This window comes from Setaria italica, chromosome II, assembly GCF_000263155.2.
Source record: "Setaria italica strain Yugu1 chromosome II, Setaria_italica_v2.0, whole genome shotgun sequence".
In the NCBI taxonomy this organism is placed as follows: domain Eukaryota; kingdom Viridiplantae; phylum Streptophyta; class Magnoliopsida; order Poales; family Poaceae; genus Setaria; species Setaria italica.
In genome coordinates, this window is record NC_028451.1 from 41,847,410 (window position 1) to 41,868,518 (window position 21,109).

Sequence of the window (21,109 nt, forward strand, 5' to 3'; positions counted from 1 at the left end):
TGTCTTGAAATTTGATAAAGTATGTTTTGAAAATCAATTTCTACCGCCACCCATCAGTCGTCAAAAGCAGCCGTAAAATGGCAACTTGAAAGAGGACACCTAGGCTATGCATGAACAAGCCGAAGCCGACGATTTCTCTGCGGTTCCAGCAAGCAAGGCAGTTCATCCAACACATGACACATCAAGCCGATGATCCTCACATTTGCCACACAGACACAAAACAATCACACACCAAAGCCCGCAACAGAACTTGCAAAAGCCCACACTACAAGCTCCTGGCTACCTACAAGATTCTTTTACAGGAAAAGCTTCCAAGACTAGATGATCGTACAGAAAACGGCAGGGCATAGTCTCTCAGCCAGCTTTATCTCCGACGCGTTAAGTATCACAAGTGAGGAGATGATAGAGCGTGGCAGCCTCCCGAAGCTGCCGTAGATTGTTCTCCTTCACGGCTCCAGTGCGGCCATTCCTTGCAGAAACAAGAGGAAGCCCGTTTAGTGGAACCAAAACATCGGCGGTCGGAGGCAATTGGGATCAGGTAAAAACTAGCACAAATATGGAATTTTCCAAAGGGTTTGTTGCATTCACCTCTTGTCCAGGTCCACCTTCTTTTCCAGGTCTTGCACCAGACTTCGCAGCCTTTTGATGTGGTGATGCAGTGCCCGGGCGGTTTCATGGCCTTCCTTGGATTCACATAATTTCTTCAGAATGTCAGACGCTATGAAGAACACGGCTGCTTTGTTCCTGAGCACATCATACCAGATAAGAATGCAGACCAAAAAACACTGCTTATGATATAGATAAGTATATAATGTTCACGAACTATCAAATTCAAAGCCACCTCCATTCTCAATCTAGTATGTTCAAGATTGATTGGGATATGCAGCCATGGAACAAGAAAGATTGGCGCGTATAGAACAGGTCATCCGTTAAAAACAGAAAGCTTTACTGGGAGGCACTAACTTCAACTAAGCCTCCGTTTGGAGATTATCACAATGATGCAATCATGCGAATGTGACGGCAAGAAACTAACCAGGCAACTTAAATACAATATGTGAAGCTGAGCAATGCATACTACACATAGATACCTCAGTAATTCCTGGAAGATGATTTCAGCTGATTCTGGAATGTTGACTAACACCTGCCTAAGATGCGGATAGCGTGCAATGTTCCTGAGAGTAAGGAACACTTGCTTCAAGACTTCCTGGTCAGGAATCCCACGGTTCAGCAAGTGGATTTGCTTCAGCAATATGTCTACGGCTCCATCAGTGACTAGTGTCTCGCAGCATTTCTTGGAATACTCTGTAGCAGTACCTGTAGGAAAAACAGAACATATAACTTCTTAGCTTTTAAACAAAAGTGCTTAGACTCAAAGTAATAGCTCGACAGGGACAGAACTAGGAGTATGATATCAAAATCTTATGTCCTATGATGAATCTAGATTGGAGAAATTCGAAAAGGGAGCATAAGGTTTTACTCAATGCTGTGCAAGTTTGTCTAATGCTGCGTGTGCTCCTAGAGTGACGGAGCTGCGACAGTGCAGCCACCAGTCTGTTGATCAGGCGCATACTATCATCAACTAGTGCAGAAGACTTCTGCAGTCTAGATCTTATATGAGCAACTTCTTGCTTTGAAGCTTTCCGCACCAGGTAGCCTTTGACATATGACTGCAACAATAAGTTAGTTGGATGTCAATAAAATACTGCACCATCTTCGGTATGTTACAAAAGGAAGGGTTTTCTGCATAATGAAATCATGTTGAACACATTTGTAATCTGAATAGATGCATGAAATAAAATATTGATTTTCATAAATCAACGAACAAAAAGAAGCACACAGAAATCAGACATCATCTGCCTTTCCATTGTACCTGTATTATAATAATACTTTTTCTAGTTCTAGAAGCAGTTTGTCGGGCTGCCCAACCACGGAAATGAGCCTGGATAACAATCACAGCTCGCTTCCTCAATTGAAGGAACAAAACCTTTCTCCACCATCTCTGCAAACAGATTTATTAAGTATGAAATCACGTGTTGATTTGTGTATATCCAATTAACGAAAAGAACTGTGCAGAAACCAGACATCATCTGCCTTTTTGTTGTACCTGTATTGTAGTAATACAGTTTCTAGTTCTAATAGCATCTTGTTGTGCGACCCAACTACGGAAATGTGTCTGGATAACAGTCACCGCTCGCTTCCTTGATTCAAGGAACAAAACCTTTCGCCACCATCTCTGCAAATAGATTTATCAGGTTAAGTCTTTTCACACTTAAATGATTACCCAATCTAGAAGCAACTAAAAACAGCACACATACTTGAATGATGTTGACGCAGCAGAATATCCGATTTAGTTGCTTCCGGGCCAACCAACCACGGACAAAAGACTGAATTGAGATAACAGATGTTCTGACAGACTGATGCAACAGGAACTTCCTCCACCATCTTTGCAGCTTTATGACTGAATGTAGCACAATCTTTAACTCAAGGCTTTGATGACATTTTCTCTGTTGACTTTGGTCAAGTATTATGTAGGTTTGCAGCAAAGAAGAACCTGTACAAGTAATACTGTTAGAATGGGCAATTGGGGCTATACTTGGCTGGCCCTTGGGCCATGTGTGGAGTGCTGCACAAGCCTCCTGGCCGTGCTCCTCCTGGGACTACTAGGCAGATGATTATGTGATTAGGCAAGGATCTCCGTCGGTTGGCCCTGTAATAATCCAAACCCTAGGCCATCGTTGCCTATATATATACTATTGCATATATGGTGCAAGGAGGAGCCATATTCTTGCTTTCAAATAACGGTCAGCGGTCAATAATGTTTAAAAAATGCAATAAGAAACATAGCCTGGCATGGCCTCTACATCTGAAGACACACCCAGCCATAACACCGGTCAATATGCAAGATATACCAAGAACAATGTTAGATGCATACTAACCTAACAGTCTTTTTCTTGCTAACCATCCTCTGACAAATCGTTGAACCAGTACTGCAGAGAGCTGGTGGCACTGACAAGCCCGATGGTGCAAGGACAGTCTTATTGAGGTCTGGATTCCTACAATATTCCGAACTTGCTTTGTGAAGGAGTTGCGTACAGAATAACACCGCCAATGGCTCTGGATTTTAATTGCAGCAGTTATCCTTAAGTTTCTGTTGTACAAGAATCTTCTATATGCAGATTGTATCCTCTGAGCAGCCACTGATTCCTTATATGCAGATTGTATCCTCTGAGCAGCCACTGATTCCTTGCGAACAGGTAAATCAATCCTCGTAGATACAAGCGATCCATGCTCAAAGAATGCTTGAGAAGAAATATTACTGCCACAGTCCATTTCATCCTCACTCACAAGCTTACTGACAGAAATTACGTTGGACGTCTCAACCTCGCACAACTGAGAGCTAGCAGTACTTTTACAGTTACTCTCAAACATACTCAATGGAGAAGTGGTTGAACCTAGACTGTCCATGCCATCAAAACAAAGACTATGAGCAGCAGAAGCCTGCGATGTATCTGCATGCTCGCAATGCTGCCATGGAGTGGCTGAAGCTATGGTTTTATTGTCACCAATGCAATGCTCCTGAGGGGAAGGAGCAATGCTACTAGTTTTGGATGGAGTTTTACCTTCTGGGAACTCATACCTTTTGAAGGGCTCATTGTTCTCAAGCCTTTTTCTTCCTCTAATCCAAATCCTTACAGCCTGCTGAATTATAGTGGCAGATTTTCTCATATGCACAAATCTATGCCTTTCCATTATGAAAATGAAATATCTGTTGTAGGTTCCTGAAAATAAATGGATGCAAAAAATGTAACAGGGGGCAAAATTAATGCATAAATCATGAGGAATTAGTAGGGAGGAAGTACCATGTGCTTGCCAAGGAGTAGAGGCAGAAATAGTTAGACAACTATGGTTACTTTTCAAGGTGACGGCTGACCATGCCCTCATAGCACCTTGCAGGATAAATATTGCCTTCTTGAGCTTACAATATTTATTCTTTGCAATAAGACTTCTCGCCTGAGTCTGAATAACAGTTGCAGCCCATTCTAGAAAAAGAATAAAACGAATTTCAGCATATTGCGGAATATTATTTTGTTACCAGCATAGATAACATGGTTAAACCATGGGAATTCACAAAATAATAGTACTTTGTACAGATATGGAGTATAATATTTCACAATGATATTTAAAAAATCATTCAGCAGCAGAATTTTTTCATTCAGCAGAAAAAAATTGCAAAGTAAATGCAAGATTGTGTATAATGCGTGGGTTGTATTGCTTGAGCCCCATGGGCTGATTATATAGGAGTACATGGCTTGGAGGGCAAGTAGCCTCTCCTAGAGATAAAGAAGGTTATCCCAGGATTACAATCAATCCTAAACTAACCATATCCGGAGTTGCCTAATATACTCTAACATCCCCCCGCAGTCATAGCGGGAGCACGCAGACGATGAAACTGGAGCATAAGCCGAAGAGCTGACATCCCCCCGCAGTCGCAACCGTCGATGCGCCGCAGATGCTGTGGCTAGAATGGGAGTCGACGAGGCTTGTCAAGCAGATGATAGCCCCTTAGTGCTGAATTAGCCGAGGTCGAGGTGGACGTGGTCGAAGCCGTGGAGGAGGGCACGGGTCTGAAGCATCAGCGAAGGCGCCCGGATACACAAAATCAGCAACTTCTTGCTAAAAGGTTCAGCAGGACGATGAGCTCACTGCGATGGTAGATGGTGTAGCTAAAGAGCGCAAATGCATCTTGCTTCAGCATTATCAGCGGCGGTGTCCGCGAGCGTGCGGCAATAGGCGCAGACTCAGACCGAGAGCCAGCGTGATGAGGACCAGCAACATGGGTGGCGCCCACCGCCTTAAAAGGCAGCGACACCGGCGATGATGGCTTGATCACGAGCGTTGTCGCTGTAGCCTGGGAGGGCGCAACGACAACCTCATCCTCGGGAGTGTCACGATGAAGCGACGACGAACGGCAGGACGATGCAAACCCGATCTTTGATCGGGAAAAAAAGAAAACATAGCAGCACCAAGATGAACATCCGTGTATAACACCTTAGGGTAACCATAGCTTGATCCCCCACCCTTCTCGTATCTCTTTCCATCAGTCAACCAAAGGAAAAAGAAATCAGAGAGGGATAACAGGAAACGATGCAGAAGATGGAGGCCAGGAGCGACACAACGGGGCCCTATGGCAAGGCAGCGACGTGGACCAACGCCCGCCACCGCGCAGGCGCAGCACCCTTGCTGTCGGCAGAGGGACCTGCGCGATGGAGATATGGGCAGATGGCGGCGCTCGCAGTGGATCTTGGAGGTGACGGGAGGTAGCTCGACGAGATGAATCGGCCACAGAGCTGCTGCTTAACCACGACAGCGCGGCAGATCAGGGGATCTCCTGTACATCCTACAAAGGCACTGCCCCTGGTGGAGATCGATCTCCCCGGGGGCGGTGGGAGGGCAGTGGAAGCTGGAGGCCTTGTAACCAAGACTCGTGATACTATGTAAGATTGTGTATAATGCATGGGTTGTATTACTTGAGTCCCATGGGCTAATTATATAGGAGTACATGGCTTGGAGGGCAAGTAGCCTCTCCTAGAGATAAGAAAGGTTATCCCGGGATTACAATCAATCCTAAACTAACCATATCCGGAGTTGCCTCGTATACTCTAACAGTAAAGAGTAGATAAAGAATAAACCTTGGATGGCATATGAGCCATCTTTGTTATCTGTCTTAGGAGGTTGATACTTTACACCATTCTTTCCTCGAGATCTATGTCTTGCTGAAATCTTTGTCACCGGGCTCTCGTGGTCCAACCTCATATTTATCAAATCCTTTAGTTGATCCTATATAAGTCAAAGAAAATGCTTTATCCATGCTGAACATGACTTTAACACAAGGAGGGGGGAATTTTGAAAGTGATAGAACAAATTTACCAATTTTTCGTCATTAGTCAGATGTGAAGATAGGAAAGCTAGCAAAATAATGGCACTCTTCTCATCAAATAATACACCATCAGCTAGGATACCACTAGCTGGAATGTCCTGCATATTGCAGATAAAGGTTTGAGAAAGAAACTACTAGTTTTGCACCAACAAAAAAAAAACATTACCTGAAAAATGTCAGCAAGTACTTGCCCCATCTTGCTGGATGGACAGCTGGTGATATCAGTTGAAGTACCAAGTTCATGACAGGTGAACAAGTCCTCTCGGCATCCAGCTTGTCTTTCCTAACAACAATTATCAACAGGAATGATGAGCACATAGGAAGCGAAGTGGCACATAAAGGTGTAATTACAGTGCAAATAAAATAGAACCTTGTGAGGGAAAATATCAATGTTCAAATAATAGTTCATGAGGCAGTTCAGTGTTCTTCTGTCAAACTGAGATGAACTTCCAACAGTTATGCCAGATTTTGAGCATATCACCTGTAAAAGAGCAATGGAAAAACATACATACACCGCAATTAGATAAACAAAAACAGGGCTGGAAAGTTAGCATCACACAAGTTGAAAATTAGTAAGCTTAAAAGGATCCCAACTCAATTAATGATTAAAGCATTGAAGATTAACAAGGAATCAATGATGGTGTTGCCTTTGAGGATGCAACATACTGAGGCAGTGAATCCTGTAAGGAAATAACTTAAGTATACAATATGGAACATGGAAACCCGAACGTAAGTATTTCCAAAAGAAAGGATGAAGCAATGCCAACAGTCATTTTACAAACAAAATAACACTTAGAGATATGCTTTTTTTTTTAAGTCTTGATACTTGGCTCGTGAATAGAGCGTCGGCCATTCACTCATTTTACAGGCAATCAGGCATAGGAAAGCTATTTTTACAACTTTGCACCTAGTGTTGGCCGTTTCCTAACAGCAGACAGTGACAACTAATACTAGTATATCCTGTGAAATAATCAAATTCGTGAAGTAGGGAAGTTACCCATGGACTCATATATTTCTTAGCATACAACTATGTAAGCAACAGAGTGAAAACAAAAGGAATACTTACATGAACCCAATCGTAAATCAAGCCCATGTGTGACTTGTTCTCAGACATTCGTTGTTCCTGACAAAAGAAATAGAATCCCTCATAAAAAGTAACGAACAAAAGTCTCCGATCAAAATGCTGGGCACAGAAGCAAACATAGATGGTAGCTTGATCGAGGAACTTTGGTCTATTGCTTGTGATGGAATAAATCAATAAAATAGGTACTGCATGGTACATTGCCCCTTCTTGTTCACACATTTCAACTGTTTTAGACAGATGAATGAATCACTCACCATTGACATTACAGGTACACTTAGCCTGGTTAATTCATGAGCTAGCGATGTGCTTGCTAACAATGGCAGCTGGGCAGGAGCAAAAGATAGCAAGAGTTAATGACAGGTAGATCAATTATTCTGGAATCCAAATGAGTTAGGTGAAAGCACTACCTTGACAAAAAAGGAATCTGAAATGTTTAGTATATACAGATTGCACAGCATCTTATAAAACCATTATACGAGTATATTTACAATATAATTTACTAATTTGAGTGAAAATAAGCATCAGGATGAGAAGATTAAATCATACAAATAACCACTAAGTAGAAAGCTTTTAGTCCAAACCTTCTGATTTAGGCAACTTAAAGTTGCCATGCATTATTTAGAGTGAGAAGGACGTGAAAGTGAAGTTTAAGCTAATTCCTACAGTGACTGTACTCTATGCAGTGAGTAAAAACCCACTAACAAACAATGAGAAATCTAGAATCCCAGACCTTTGTGGGAAAAAGAAAGGTATACATAACAGTAAAAGTTCAACAGGAGTAATAAAATCAATAATAAGTTTATATTTAATATTTGACCTGCATATGGATGAACACATTCCACAGCAATGAAAGGCTAAGCTCTTTATCCCCAGCAGCGATGTCTTCCGCCGAAATTGTGACTCCATCAGAATCAGATAATGGAACCTGAGCTTGCTTGATATATTGTATAGCAGTGGTGCAGTTACTCAACCTCTTCTTACTTGTATCAGAGGGAGCAATCACTTTCTGAAATAAAGCATATTGGCACTGTAAATCAAATGGCAATAGCATCTGACTGATTAACATAGCAGAAAGAATCCTTACCAAAATGATTGATGAATCTGACAGGAGCAGCTGAACAACTCTACAAAGAATTATGCCATCTTGGAGATCTTCAAATAGACTCCTTATAGTGAAATCATATTCTGACAGAGCAGTCTGGTGACAAAAGGAAAATTAGAGTAATACACCATTCCTGAAAGAAACTTATAGCAATCTAAAACACAAAAGAAAATTGTTCATACAGTAATAGAGACAAATCCAGATACCTGTTGATAATTTAGCTTATATCCCATAGTTGTGAGGTGCATCAGAAGGTCACCTTCTCCATGCATGGCCTCCCCCAAAGAGTCTACAATTCAATAATCAGTAAAAGAAGAGAATGGCAACTGGATAGGAGCACGTCACAAATAACAATAATCAAAAGCAGATGGATTCAGCTATATTACCCTGGATGATTTGCCGACTAGATTTTACTTGGCCTTGGTGATAAAATAAAAGAGGGGATCCACCGTCAAGGCCATCGATTCCAGCTTCAAGAGGTAGAGCACTTTCTATTTTGGCTCTGTCTAGTGCAGCAACAAACAGAAAAATTCTTTTCAGTATGATATTGCCCAATGATTCACTGTAACCCTGTACATGGTGCCCTTCGACCACCTTCTTGTGAGAAGAAGACTTTGCAGTCATGATTTGAGAAAACATCTGCTTCTCCAGAATTAGTTTTAGAAAGTGAAACTCTTTGTCCCGTTTTCCTAATCCACTCTGTAGCAAGGAATCACCGCCGAGAACAATATACAAGCCAATCCTGAGCCAATCTGGATTGTAGCACATGAAAATCCTAGTTGCTTTCTCTTTGAGCCTAAGATCAGTAGCAAGGGGGCAATGTGCTTTCATCTTCAGTCTGCCATCATCAATGTTCTGAAAAGGAGGGGGAATACAGTGTCGGTTAGAGCACGAGCATTAATGGTTCTGGTGTGTAAGGCTGAAAAGTTTTTACTATTTAAGCGCTTAATACACTTTAGGAAATAATAAATTGCATGAGAGGTAAGAGTTTAAGATACTAAGCATAGTAGTCTTACATTTTTAGCTATTCTTTTTACATGGAAACTAAAGCAATCATGTAACAAAGTGACGCACAATAAGCCAACTTATAAGTGTCATATGCAATTTACCCGATTTTTCAATTTTGTGTATAATCATAATTTTTTGCAAGATGAGACTATACTTTATCACATCTACACTAGAGAACCTTAAAATGCCACTATTACAAGGTCGATTTAAATAGTAATATGCCCAATTCTTCAAACACAATCCACAGAATAACCAGACAACACTGCAGTTTGGTCTCAGTTTGAAGACAAGTCGAAATCGGATGAGCCCATTGTACAGTTTCTAACCTAACAATCCAAAATTAGTAAGCCACAATGAGAATGTTAAATTGCTGAGCCGTTGAGTTTCAACCTTCGAAATTGACTCACCTTACAGATTTGAAACATCATGACGAGCACCTCCTCGCACGCGTCCTTGCTCATATACTTCTCCATTCTCTCCGTGACATCCTCCAGGCTGCACACCTCCCTCAGAGAATCCCGTAACGCGGCCACCATTGTCGGCGTCATCTCCTTCCTCCTCTCCCCGCGGCGATCACCACCACCGCGGCGCCTCTTCGGGCTGCGCCCCCCACGCCCCCGCTCTCCATCGAGCGCGTCGCGCTTGCCCACAGCGCAGGGCCGCGCGGCCGCGGTGGAACCAGTGGCCGCCGGGGAGCAGCCGCAGGCGGCGGGGTCGCGGAGAAGGAGCGAGAGCCATGACGAAGCGGAGTCAGCGAAGGCGCGGAGGGCGCGCTCGCGGCCGAACTCGGCGCGGCGGGCGGAGCGCGACTGGTCAACCTCGAGCGCGCGGAGGTGGCGTCCGAAGCGTGTCGGGGCCGGGGTGCCGTTGCCGGGCCTCCGGCGGCGGAGCGGCGTCGGAGTGGAAGCCTGGAGGGGGGTTTTGGTGGCGGTGAAGAAGTGCGGCGAGGCGGGGACGGGCTTGGGGTTAGGTGTCGAGGTGAGGAGGTTGGAGAGGTCGCGGAAGGGGGAGGCGGCGGGCTCGCGGCGGCTCATGGCGGCCGGAGATGGACGCTCTAGAAGGTTTGGGAGCGGGCGTCCATGGATGCGTGAAGGTTCTGCAAGGTTTGAGGGGAAGGCCGGAAGGGAGAGGGATTGGAATTGAGAGCCGGTGGTGGGGCTGGAATGACGGGGGCAATTGCCGTTTGAGCGGGAATTGTGGGTGGATGCCGAACGGTCGAAATTCGAAATGCACGCTCTTCTGTTGGGCTGGGCTTCAATCATGCATGAGCCTCAATCTATTGTGCAACAAGGCCTAGCAATTTTGAAACATTTGAATATTTCGTGCGGAACAAAATCATCGGATCATTCACTTTTTTATATATAAAAAGGAATACTACACGAAATATTTTTTCATTAAAAAATGCATGCATCTATCAATTGAAACTGGGATAATTTTCTTGAATTTCATTAAACACTTACCTTTCGATTTGCTTAAGTGATAATTGTTAGACGACCAAAATTGGCAGATCTGGTCAGACCGGTCCTCAAACAGGTCAGACCGGTTTGTCAAAGTGCTCAAAATGCAAATTATACTTCACCATTGTGTAGCTCTCGTCGAGTAGATCAAAATGTATACATAGAACATCCGATTTGGAGTTCGGATGAGAGAGTTATGATCTCGAAAAGATTTGCACCCACGAAAACCGGTCATACCGGTTTGCCAGGGCGGTTAGAACGGTTTGGTCTGTGCAGTCCGAGTTAGGAGTTGTATTTTGATACGGAATTTGTTAGGATTTTGACTTCTAATAGGGCAACATCTTCCCACCCTATAAATATAAAGGGTCACGGGGGATTGAGGAAATCCCAATCGAATCTATCAAATCAATCTACTATTTTTTAGCTTTTACTTTTCCTCTTTGCCCTAGCTTTTGCAACCCCATCTTATTGTTTTTCCTTCGTCTCTACGGCGTTTGAGGACGTTCTAAGTGTTCAGTCGACCTTAAAACAACCCAAGGTGCGCTTGCCTGACGAGTTCCTCTCGGGCGAGCGTTCGTTGGTTCACTGCCGGGCTCACCGGCGAACCGGTCTGACCGATCACCCATAGACCAACCTGTGTAGAGGAGTTGCAACGAGCATCTCCACATGCTGCACGTTCGAGTGCAAGAGCAATTGGCGCGGCACGTTTCTGCATCAACAATAATGTTCCGACAAACACTTGCATTTTGAGAACCCACAATATAAATTAGGATGGACCATAAGAACATTGACACATAGGCAATAAGGTTCACTCTTTTCTGTAAATACTGCGTATTTGATTTATCTAGGTGACACGAAAGCAAAGAAAGCGAAAAGGGGTTTTATAGCTTGCAGGGTCCAAAATCCCAGTGCAGTGAGGATTTATCGTGTGATAATAAATGACTAAGTGCATACCTTATGCAAAAAGCTAAAATAAAGAATTTCTTTATGAAAAATCAGGTAATACACGTCTGAACGCATAAAAACTGCCGTAAAACAACCGGGACAACGAAGAAAGCACGAGAGATATGCCCGGGTAGATCAGGGAAGGAGGAGGCGCACGACACACACCCGTCGTATTCCATGTTGGAAAAACAGTCCTCTCCCGTTCATGGCAGGTGTCTAGAGCTGGGAAAGCTTGAAGCTTGTGAGCTGACGTTTATTGGTTTGACTCGATTTAGCTCGGCTCGATCTTTAAACGATCAAGCTAAACCTCAATTTTAGCTTATTTTCTTAATGAGCTAGCTTGTGAGCTGCTCGTGAGCTGTTCGATTAGCTTATTAAGCTCGATGACAATACCAAACTTATTTTGTATTAATATAGTTGTATTACTATTGTCATTCAGGTTGTAAATCAAACTCTGTATTAATTAAGTCTGTTTAACATATATATTATCCTAATTTATTGAATTATATTACTTATTTTCTTAATATCATCATGATCTAAACTTTTAAATATTATTAGAATGCTTAAATTAACATATATTTGTTAATATCATAATTAATCTTAAAGTAATGCTCGGCTCGTGAGCTGGCTCGGCAACTTTCAAACGAACCGAACCAACTTGATTTTAGCTCGTCAACCATAATGAGCCGAGCCGAGCTAGCTCGCCGAGCCTTAACGAGCCAAGCTGGTTCGTCAGCCACCCCTACAGGTGTCTATCCTTTACGCGCGTGAGGTTTGTGGGTCACGTGGCCTTGGATCCATCACATTTGCGCTTGCATGCACGGTGCATCGCGGTCATCCCTTCCCCGTGCTACCGTGCACCCCCACTAGGTTTTGAGCTCCATGGACCATGGCACGCCGCCGCCCCAGCCGGCGCGCGCGCACCGCACCGGGTCTGTTGGTCCGGTGGCATCGTGTCGATGGGACGCCCACCACGGCCCACGTGACTGCACGGTATGATCCGCCCGTCACGTAGACGTAGGACGTGTACGATGCCACGCGACTCCGGTCAAGACCCAGTCGGCGGAGCGAATCCTGCCGCTGACGGGCGCTGAGGCGCAGGACGCACAGGCTTTCTGACAGGCCATTGCTCGCGCGCCACGCAAAGATCACAGGAGGCGACGGCGACGCGCCGTCCCTGCGGTGCGGTCGCCGTCCGATTCCCCGTTCCGGCAACTCCCGGTCTCCCCCGTCCTCCACTCCCCCCAAAAGCGCGCAGAAAAAAATGCTGCCATAAACGGAAAAAAGCTTGGCACCGCGCCCCAGCTAGCCTCCGAGAGACCGAGACAGCCAAGGGGCTCGGCTCGTGCCTTGCCTCTCCAACCGCGGCGCCGTGCTGTGCCTCGAGCCCTCGACGCCAACTGCCCACTCGCAGCGCGGCTAGTACTCCTAGAAACCAAGAGAGGCAGGCAAGGGCCACCCGCGCACCGGCGGCGGCGACGGGCGGCGAGCGGGGATGGAGCAATCGGGGGTGGGCGGGCAGGCGGTGGACGCGTACCGGAAGGCGCTGGCCACGGCGGCCTCGGCGGCGGCGTACGCGGTGATGGCGCGCGGCATGGCGCGGGAGCTCCTCCCGCCCGAGCTCCGCGCCGCGGCGCGCTGGGCCTCGTCGGCGCTGCTGGAGCGCCTCGGGCGGGCAAAGAAGGAGCGCCGCACGCTCGTCGTCCGGAGCCAGCAGGGGGGCGGCGGCGGCGGCGGGCGCGAGGAGAACCTCCTCTTCGACGCCGCGCGAACGTACCTGGCCTCCAGGCTCGACCCGCGCGCCATGCCCCGCCTGGGCCTCACGCTGGCCTGCGCCAGGGACGGCGACGGCCGCGCCAGCTGGCGGAGGGTCCTCTTCCTCGAGCCCGGGGACTCCACCGTCGACGTCTTCGACGGGGTTCGCTTCAAGTGGGCGTGCGTCGAGGCGCCCAGCGGCGGCGGGGGGAAGAAGAAGGCCAGGAGAGACGAGCCCGGCACCGGCGGCGACCGCGACTTCGTGCTCGAGCTCAGCTTCGCCGCCGAGCACACGGACGTCGCCGTGGACCAGTACGTGCCCTTCGTCATGGAGGCCGCCGAGGAGGTGGAGCAGCGGGACCGCGCGCTCAAGATCTGCATGAACGAGGGCCGGACGTGGTACAGGGTCAGCCACCACCACCCGGCCACGTTCGACACGCTCGCCATGGACCGGGACCTCAAGCGCTCCATCGTCGCCGACCTCGACCTCTTCGCCAGCAGGAGGGACCACTACCGCCGCATCGGCAAGGCCTGGAAGCGCGGTTACCTGCTCTACGGCCCGCCCGGCACCGGCAAGTCCAGCCTCGTCGCCGCCATGGCCAACCACCTCCGCTACGACCTCTACGACCTCGACCTCTCCCATGTGCACTTGAACACCTCGCTGCAGTGGCTGCTCGTCGGCATGTCCAACAGGTCCATCCTCGTCATCGAGGACATCGACTGCTGCTGCGATGCCATGTCCAGGGAAGATGACAAGGCGCCGCCGCGCACCGGAGACGGCGGTGGCGACGACGAAATCGGCACCGGCATTGCATCGGACTCCGACGCTCCCCTACCTCCGGCCAAATCCAAATCCAAATCCAAATCAAAGAACGATCAGGTAAACTACGGCTGTCTGAAGCACAAAGTCCTACAATGTTGATCGGTAGATAAAGCAGCTCTTGAATCTTGATTCTAGTATTCATCAGTATGTTAATTTCCGCATGACGCCATGACGGCAACTCCGTTCCTGAATGCCGTCTAGGGACCTCCGGCGGAGGGCATCACCCTGTCCGGGCTGCTGAACTTCATCGACGGGCTGTGGTCGACGAGCGGCGAGGAGCGCATCATCGTCTTCACCACCAACTACAAGGACCGCCTGGACCCGGCGCTGCTCCGGCCGGGGCGCATGGACATGCACGTCTACATGGGCTACTGCGGCTGGGACGCCTTCAAGACGCTGGCCCGGAACTACTTCCTCATCGACGACCACCCGCTGTTCCCGGAGATACAGGCGCTGCTGGCGGAGGTGGAGGTGACGCCGGCCGCCGTGTCAGAGATGCTGCTGCGGAGCGACGACGCCGGCGTCGCGCTCCGGGGGCTCAAGGACTTCCTCGAGGAGAAGAAGCAGGAGGCGCTGCCAGAAGGGGGGAAGCAGAGCGGGGAAGAAGCGGGGAAGGCATGAACATGGGATCCAGGGGAGGCGATCGCGTCGAGAACAAGATGAAGTGCAAGATTTTTCCTATTTTGTATCGCAAATGTCATGTGGTCGGATGTCGCGTTGCTGCTAGACACTGGTCGAGTGCTGGTTTGGTTTATGCATGGCTGTCGTAGTGGCAGATTATGCTCTGTGTCTGGACTCCGAAATCCTAATCGTTATGCGGCACTCTTTGTCAAGCCTTGTTCCATCTGATAATTTGCACGGTAATTTTGTGGACTGGTGACCTTTGATCCATGCTAACCCAACATAGATTTTGATGTGATGCTCGCCGCTGCTATGCAAAACAGCTGAAACGAGCTCGACATTTTACGGACTCCATCAGTAGAACTCCAGCGATTTCGAGTGAGGAAAGTGGAGATGCGGTGGTGGCAGCGGCACAGGGGCGTCGTGCCGGAGGGGAAGGCCAAAATCAGCCGGCGCGGCTGGGAAAGGGGCAAGGACGAGGTGTAGGGGCAAGGCTGGGAAACGCCTCACTTGATTTTATAAGTGGATCATATAAGGACACAAGAGGATGTGACACAATATCTTACAAACCCTCTAATATTTTCAATTCATATTTGATACAAGTTCAATAACTTCGCAACTGCATCCTCTCATCTCTGGGAACAACGCTGCTTGATCCACTATTGTCATGTCCTTCCATTGATATGTAAGCGTTGTATTTTTAAAATAATCGGTAGCTCTCCTCCCTTGCGCCCACCTCCTCCGCCTCCAAAGTACCAGCTTGTCAATAGCGTCCATCTAATGTAGATGAAACACCTAGTCAGAAATGAAGCCCCAGCTACTAACCTCAATGGTGAGAGCGCTTTCATGCCGATCGATCGGAATCCATGATTTTAGTCATTAGTTCATCAATCTTCGCTCTCACACCAACTAATAACTTTAAGTGCCACAGGTATTATAAAATCATAAAAAAATAGGACTCATAGATAATAACAAATTGTTTACTTACTCTATCTCTTTCTCTCATTCGTTAAATACTATAACATAGTACTCTTATAAGGATTCAAGCTTATCTTTAACCAGTTGTAAATTGTAATAGACTTTATTTAGTTAGTAACTACTTTATGTAATATTTCATCTACATTTATAGTTTTTTTTTTACTTGCAGCTCCATATATGTTTCGGTGCCCGCGCTGTCTCGGTGAGCGGCGTCACTCGTCAGCCAGGCCGTTGCTAGCCGCTGGGTAAAGGCGTAAAGCGCCGTCGCGACGTATGGATTCCTTTCCTTCGTACCCTACCCTCCCGCCCGGCCTCCTCCCGTCGCCGGGCCTCGGTGCGGTTCAGTGAGCATGTGCTTCCACCCACTCAGCCCATCTAACCAAACCCATCACACGAGAGTGACAACGAGATATCTCGGCCTTTCGGCCCACCGCATGAACCACTGGTTTAGTGGTTTGCCGACTTTTTTTTTCATGTATTTTAAATTCCTTCTTTTGCAAAAATAGATCAATGTTTTGCTGAAATATACTTCTCTCACCGGCTGAGTTTGGGAGATCTAAACCTCGCCAAATCCCTCGACCAAGCCCAGAAACTACCTCCGAGAGAGTACGAGACAAGCAGTTGGATCGGACGGAGTGATGGCAGATGGAGCGATCGGACTCTGTCCTGTGTCCTTGCGCGGTTGCTACGGCTGTCCTGCTCCGAGGCCCGTCCGTCCCGCTGCCCACAACTCACAACTGCACGCGATGGTAGCACCCAGCCTGGACGCGGTGCGCCACGGCAGGAACGTGCTCGTGCTCGTGCTCGACATCCGCCGCCTGATCCGTGCTCGTGTCGTTTGCATTGCCATCGCCTTTGCCAAGGTCTCATCAGTCCAGTATTCCAGTACCACCACCGATCGGCACGGCACCGCTTCCCTTTGCGTTGCCTGCAAAGGTGGCAAAAGCAGCGTGAAGCAGTGGCCCAAAATGAGTCTGCGTCTTCGTCTTGTTTGTGCCTGCTGGCTGGCTGCTGCCCAGCCAGGCTACGGCTACCCCGTGCAGCCCTGCACTACAGTCCAGCCTCCAAAGCTACCCCGTACAGGCGTACAGTCCAAAGCTTCGCGGTGGTACAAGGCAGGAAGCCAATTGACCAGGACCTGTTCTTTCTCCACCAAAAGCTGGAGATCCGAGGCCATGTCCTGAGATGCCCCATGCCCAACGGCCAATGCCATATCGCCATGCCATCTCCGGCCTGGCGGCCTCTGTCTCCGACCGGAGACGACGGTCACCGAAAGACTCCAAACAAAAGACACTCTACTGACCCCATTTCTTTTTGTTGGCATTCCACGGCCGTCCTCTGCTGCCTTTCGTTGTAATTTCCTCTTTTTGTCATGCGTTTAAAAAAAAAAAAAGTTGGTGGATTGCAGGTCTGAGCTAGACCCTCACACGATCAACGTCCGCAGCATTTTCCTTGCAATGATTGCGAGTACCAGCACAGAACGTCTCGGGATGTCTGATTTCCACCGGATTGCACAATGCTACGCTCCCAATTAACCTGTCTGCTCATTTCCTGCAAGATGTTCCCATGCCCCGATGGAGTTCCTACACAAAATACCTTCAAAATTTCAAAAGAGGTTCAATCCGATCGGTAACAGTGGACCATGAGATCCACAATTTCTTGGCACCATGGTGGATGCCCTGTCCCACCGTGCTAACAAGATCCGGAAGGCACCATCGATCGACCTCTTTGCACTAGTTGGAAGCATCGGATTCTAGAGGTGATAATATATATCAAGGTGTATAGCAAAACTTATGAATATAAAAAAAATCAAAATGATTTATAATTTGGAACGAAGGTGGGAGTAAGAACGTGCATTGCACTGGGGTCAAACACCCGCTGGTAGACGTTTAGTTTAAAAACATGGACGCTTTGCTCTCCTTTTCCAATCCAAACAAGGGCATTGCACTTGGACTTACAGTAAAAGCTAAGAATTTTGCTAGATATTTGTGAAAGAATTAGGAGGAGAAATCTGTCGAATTATTATCTTGTTTGGTTTTTTTTATATAATAAAAAATGGAACAATAATCTGAACCATAAGATGAAGGACTCAACGGATCAAAATCCTACACATTTTATATATAGATAATAAATTTTAGAGATGCGGACAGACCAAAAGGTTAAAACAAAGGATGTCCCTTCAAAAAAAAAAGCATAGGACGACTGGAGGGAGTCCATCTCCACTAGACCACTACGATCTGGAGTTCTTGACTTCCTTCGTGGCATGGCTTGGCTACCACCGCCTAACAATCACACGATACCATAATTTCACTTATTATCAGCCACCGCCGGATACCTAAATATTGGAACCTATTTTGTTATGTATTTGCTGTGAAATATAATTGCATTCTATTATACAAGCAACAAAATGGCTACACACATCAAATTTACACTTGATCATCATGATTTATATGCCCACAAATGGATTAAATACTTCGCAGATAATCTAAAAGACAAATCTTTATGTAGGTTATCTGTTTCACTATCCTTATGTTACATGGCACGATCTTGCAGACGACAGCCGTCTAAACTGTTGAACGTGCACTAACCTACTAAACCTTCTTTTCTTGTTTTCAACAACCCGTATGATGCAACTCGTACCAGATCAAATCAAAACTCTTTCCTAATTTCTAGTTGCTCAACTTTGGAGTGCCAAAATTACTGTAGCAACTTTGGGGTGCCAAAATTACTGTAGCAACACGTAGTGTTTCATTTGTATTTATGAATTATTATCCAAATATTGACTAATTAGGCTCAAAAGATCCGTCTCGCAAAGTACAATAAAACTGTGCAATTAGTTTTTAATTTCATCTACATTCAGTACTCCATGCATGTACCGCAAGTTTGATGTGATGGGAATCTTCTTTTTGTATAGTGTCAAAGTTAGAATTGGGTGTGAAGGCATTTCCTAACGTAATATATTGACCTCTCCCGAAAGAATACGCACGGTGCCCCGCTCCCCTGCCAAAACCTAAAGCGCGCGCCGCCGCTGCAGCCTTGCAACCGCGAGCGGGGGGTGATGGCGACGGATTCCTCGTCGTCGTCGGCAGCCGCCGCGGCGGCGGCGGCGTTGCCGTCCTACGCGAAGGTGGTGGACGCGTACCGGAAGGCGGTGGGCACGGCGGCCACGGCGACCGCGTACGTCGTGCTGGCGCGCGGCATGGCGCGGGAGCTGCTCCCCCACGACCTGCGCGCCGCGGCGAGCTGGGCGGCGTCCCTCCTCCGCGCCCGCCTCGAGACCCGCCCCGCCGAGCGCCGCACCCTCGTCATCAAGCGCGCCCTGGGGTCGTCCCGCCACGACGGCGACGGCGGGCTCTTCGACGAGGTGCGCCAGTACCTCGCCACCCGGATCGACCCGCACTCCATGCGCCGCCTCTGCCTCAGCGGCGGCGTCTGCGGCGCCACGAAGATCCTGTCGATGGAGCACGGCGACTCCATGACCGACGTCTTCGAGGGCGTCGAGTTCACGTGGGCGTCCGTCGCGGGGGACGGCCGGCACGCGGGCTTGTCGGAGTCGCTGGAGCTCAGCTTCGACGCCGAGCACACGGACATGGCGCTCGGCAGCTACGTCCCGTACATCACGGCGTCGGTGGAGGAGGCGCGGCGCCAGGACCGCGCGCTCAGGATCTTCATGAACGACGTGTCGCACTGGCAAGGCATCAACCACCACCACCCGGCCACGTTCGACACGCTCGCCATGAACCCGGAGCTCAAGCAGTCCGTCGTCGCCGACCTCGACCGCTTCCTCAAGCGGAGGGACTACTACCGCCGCATCGGCAAGGCGTGGAAGCGCGGGTACCTGCTCTACGGCCCGCCCGGCACCGGCAAGTCCAGCCTCGTCGCCGCCATGGCCAACTACCTACGCTTCAACCTCTACGACCTCGACCTCTCCGAGGTGCGCGGCAACACGATGCTGCAGCGGCTGCTCAACACCATGACCAACAGGTCCATCCTCGTCATCGAGGACATCGACTGCTGCTTCACCGCCGCGTCGCGGGAAGTTGGCAAAGATCACGCCGGCGAGGCCGTGGCGGATGATGATTCTGAGGAGGATAGCACACCAGAGCCCTGGGACACGGTACGCTACGCAGGAACAAAGAAATCCTTTTTCTTCATTCACCATGGTATGATCTGAGTTTAATTTCTAACCCTGAACTGCTAACATGGGAGCTCGATCTGCAGCCGCAGCCTCAGCAGAAGCATAACATTACTCTCTCGGGACTGCTCAACTTCATCGACGGGCTGTGGTCGACGAGCGGCGAGGAGCGCATCATCGTCTTCACCACCAACTACAAGGAACGCCTGGACCCGGCGCTGCTCCGGCCGGGGCGCATGGACATGCACGTCTACATGGGATACTGCGGCTGGGAGGCCTTCAAGACGCTGGCCCACAACTACTTCCTCATCGACGACCACCCAACGTTCCCGGCGATACAGGAGCTGCTCTCGGCGGTGGAGGTGACGCCGGCCGAGGTGTCCGAGAGGCTGCTGCGGAGCGAGGACGCCGACGCCGCGCTCCAGGGCGTCGCCAAGTTCCTCGGAGAAAAGAAGCAGGAAATTGGTGAAGGGAACTAGCCACCAGTCGTATCGAGCCATCAAGAACCACCGAGTCAGCGAGGAAAGAAGCCTTCTTTTGCGTTGCAAGATTAAGCTATGTGTTCTGAAATGCTGATGATCTAGTCCTGATTTCTTTCTCCTGCATTAGCTGCAAGCCTGCAACTGCTGTGCTGCCAGTTCTCCAGTAGTCGTCGTCTTCTAAAATTTAGGAACTGATTTGGCTAATCAGTCTACGATGATCCACTGTGTTCTTTGTTTTGTAACATGAAACTATCAGGTCTGTCACTTGCTACTTTGCTAATGCTGGTGCCAACATTTTGTATGTAGCCACCTTCTGGTGCTTGTGCAATATGGACGTGTGATCAAGTAGGAGTATGTGTTTTCCCCTTGTAGCTGATGTCTTGAAAATGGCTATAAGATCTGAATCCAGACTGAATGGGCGAGTAAATTTGATATTTGTTCGTCATTTGGTTGGTCATGTTGTCTGAACCCAAAGCATCGGTATATCTAGGTTTGGTTAACTTTTGTAATCAGAAGCTACTTGGAAAAAAGTTGTTCTCTAATTTTGCTGCTTATATAAAGAGTCGAGCTTGAAACCTTCATTTGGATTTCCGTTCAACTTGAACTTCCTTTGTGTTATTACTACTACTTTCCCAAACTAGGAAGGGGAGAGTGAAAGCGTTTGAAAGCTGCTTTGTCGAAGGGGACACGGGCACACGGCGCCCACCGCCCGCTACGGACAAGGGGACACGCGGATCGAGCGATTTAAAGGCCAGCAGGCCGGAGACTGGGCGGAGCGATC

The 21,109-nt window shown here is 48.2% G+C and overlaps 3 protein-coding genes across 4 annotated transcripts; 2 read left to right on the plus strand and 1 right to left on the minus strand.

Annotated features, from left to right (window-relative positions):
- Positions 1 to 107: 107 nt before the first annotated feature.
- LOC101760224 (abnormal spindle-like microcephaly-associated protein homolog) lies at positions 108 to 10,275 on the minus strand. 2 transcript variants are annotated; one of them, XM_022824708.1, is made up of 21 exons: positions 9,540 to 10,275; positions 8,511 to 8,979; positions 8,331 to 8,413; positions 8,107 to 8,220; positions 7,840 to 8,028; positions 7,277 to 7,345; positions 7,005 to 7,061; positions 6,309 to 6,419; positions 6,105 to 6,221; positions 5,929 to 6,036; positions 5,691 to 5,838; positions 3,861 to 4,040; positions 3,244 to 3,779; positions 2,937 to 3,204; positions 2,316 to 2,551; positions 2,105 to 2,233; positions 1,871 to 1,999; positions 1,478 to 1,667; positions 1,089 to 1,314; positions 589 to 744; positions 108 to 469 (listed from the first exon to the last, which is right to left on the minus strand). In XM_022824708.1, the coding sequence occupies exons 1-21, from the start codon at positions 10,164 to 10,166 to the stop codon at positions 379 to 381; spliced, it is 4,233 nt and encodes a 1,410-aa protein (XP_022680443.1). In that variant the 5' UTR covers positions 10,167 to 10,275; the 3' UTR covers positions 108 to 378. The 2 variants fall into 2 exon arrangements, with proteins under 2 accessions (XP_022680443.1, XP_004957869.1); XM_004957812.3 differs by having other exon boundaries at positions 2,937 to 3,779.
- A 2,754-nt stretch (positions 10,276 to 13,029) lies between these two features.
- Positions 13,030 to 14,945, plus strand: LOC101754030 (AAA-ATPase At3g50940). Its single transcript, XM_012843737.2, has 2 exons — positions 13,030 to 14,130; positions 14,314 to 14,945. Exons 1-2 carry the CDS (start codon positions 13,030 to 13,032, stop codon positions 14,731 to 14,733), a joined length of 1,521 nt encoding a protein of 506 aa, XP_012699191.1. The 3' UTR covers positions 14,734 to 14,945.
- A 3,824-nt stretch (positions 14,946 to 18,769) lies between these two features.
- LOC101754423 (AAA-ATPase At3g50940) lies at positions 18,770 to 20,733 on the plus strand. The gene is made up of 2 exons (XM_022824345.1): positions 18,770 to 19,828; positions 19,933 to 20,733. Exons 1-2 carry the CDS (start codon positions 18,770 to 18,772, stop codon positions 20,323 to 20,325), a joined length of 1,452 nt encoding a protein of 483 aa, XP_022680080.1. The 3' UTR covers positions 20,326 to 20,733.
- The last annotated feature ends 376 nt before the right edge of the window (positions 20,734 to 21,109 follow it).

Coding starts and splice junctions, on each gene's coding strand:
- LOC101754030 (XM_012843737.2), top strand. CDS start 13,030: ATGGAGCAATCGGGGGTGGGCGGGCAGGCGGTGGACGCGTACCGGAAG. Junction 14,131..14,313: donor CCGACGCTCCCCTACCTCCG/GCCAAATCCAAA, acceptor AATGCCGTCTAG/GGACCTCCGGCGGAGGGCAT.
- LOC101760224 (XM_004957812.3), bottom strand. CDS start 10,166: ATGAGCCGCCGCGAGCCCGCCGCCTCCCCCTTCCGCGACCTCTCCAAC. Junction 8,029..8,106: donor CAGATTCATCAATCATTTTG/GTAAGGATTCTT, acceptor GCTTTATTTCAG/AAAGTGATTGCTCCCTCTGA. Junction 6,222..6,308: donor TTGATATTTTCCCTCACAAG/GTTCTATTTTAT, acceptor AATTGTTGTTAG/GAAAGACAAGCTGGATGCCG.
- LOC101754423 (XM_022824345.1), top strand. CDS start 18,770: ATGGCGACGGATTCCTCGTCGTCGTCGGCAGCCGCCGCGGCGGCGGCG. Junction 19,829..19,932: donor CACCAGAGCCCTGGGACACG/GTACGCTACGCA, acceptor CTCGATCTGCAG/CCGCAGCCTCAGCAGAAGCA.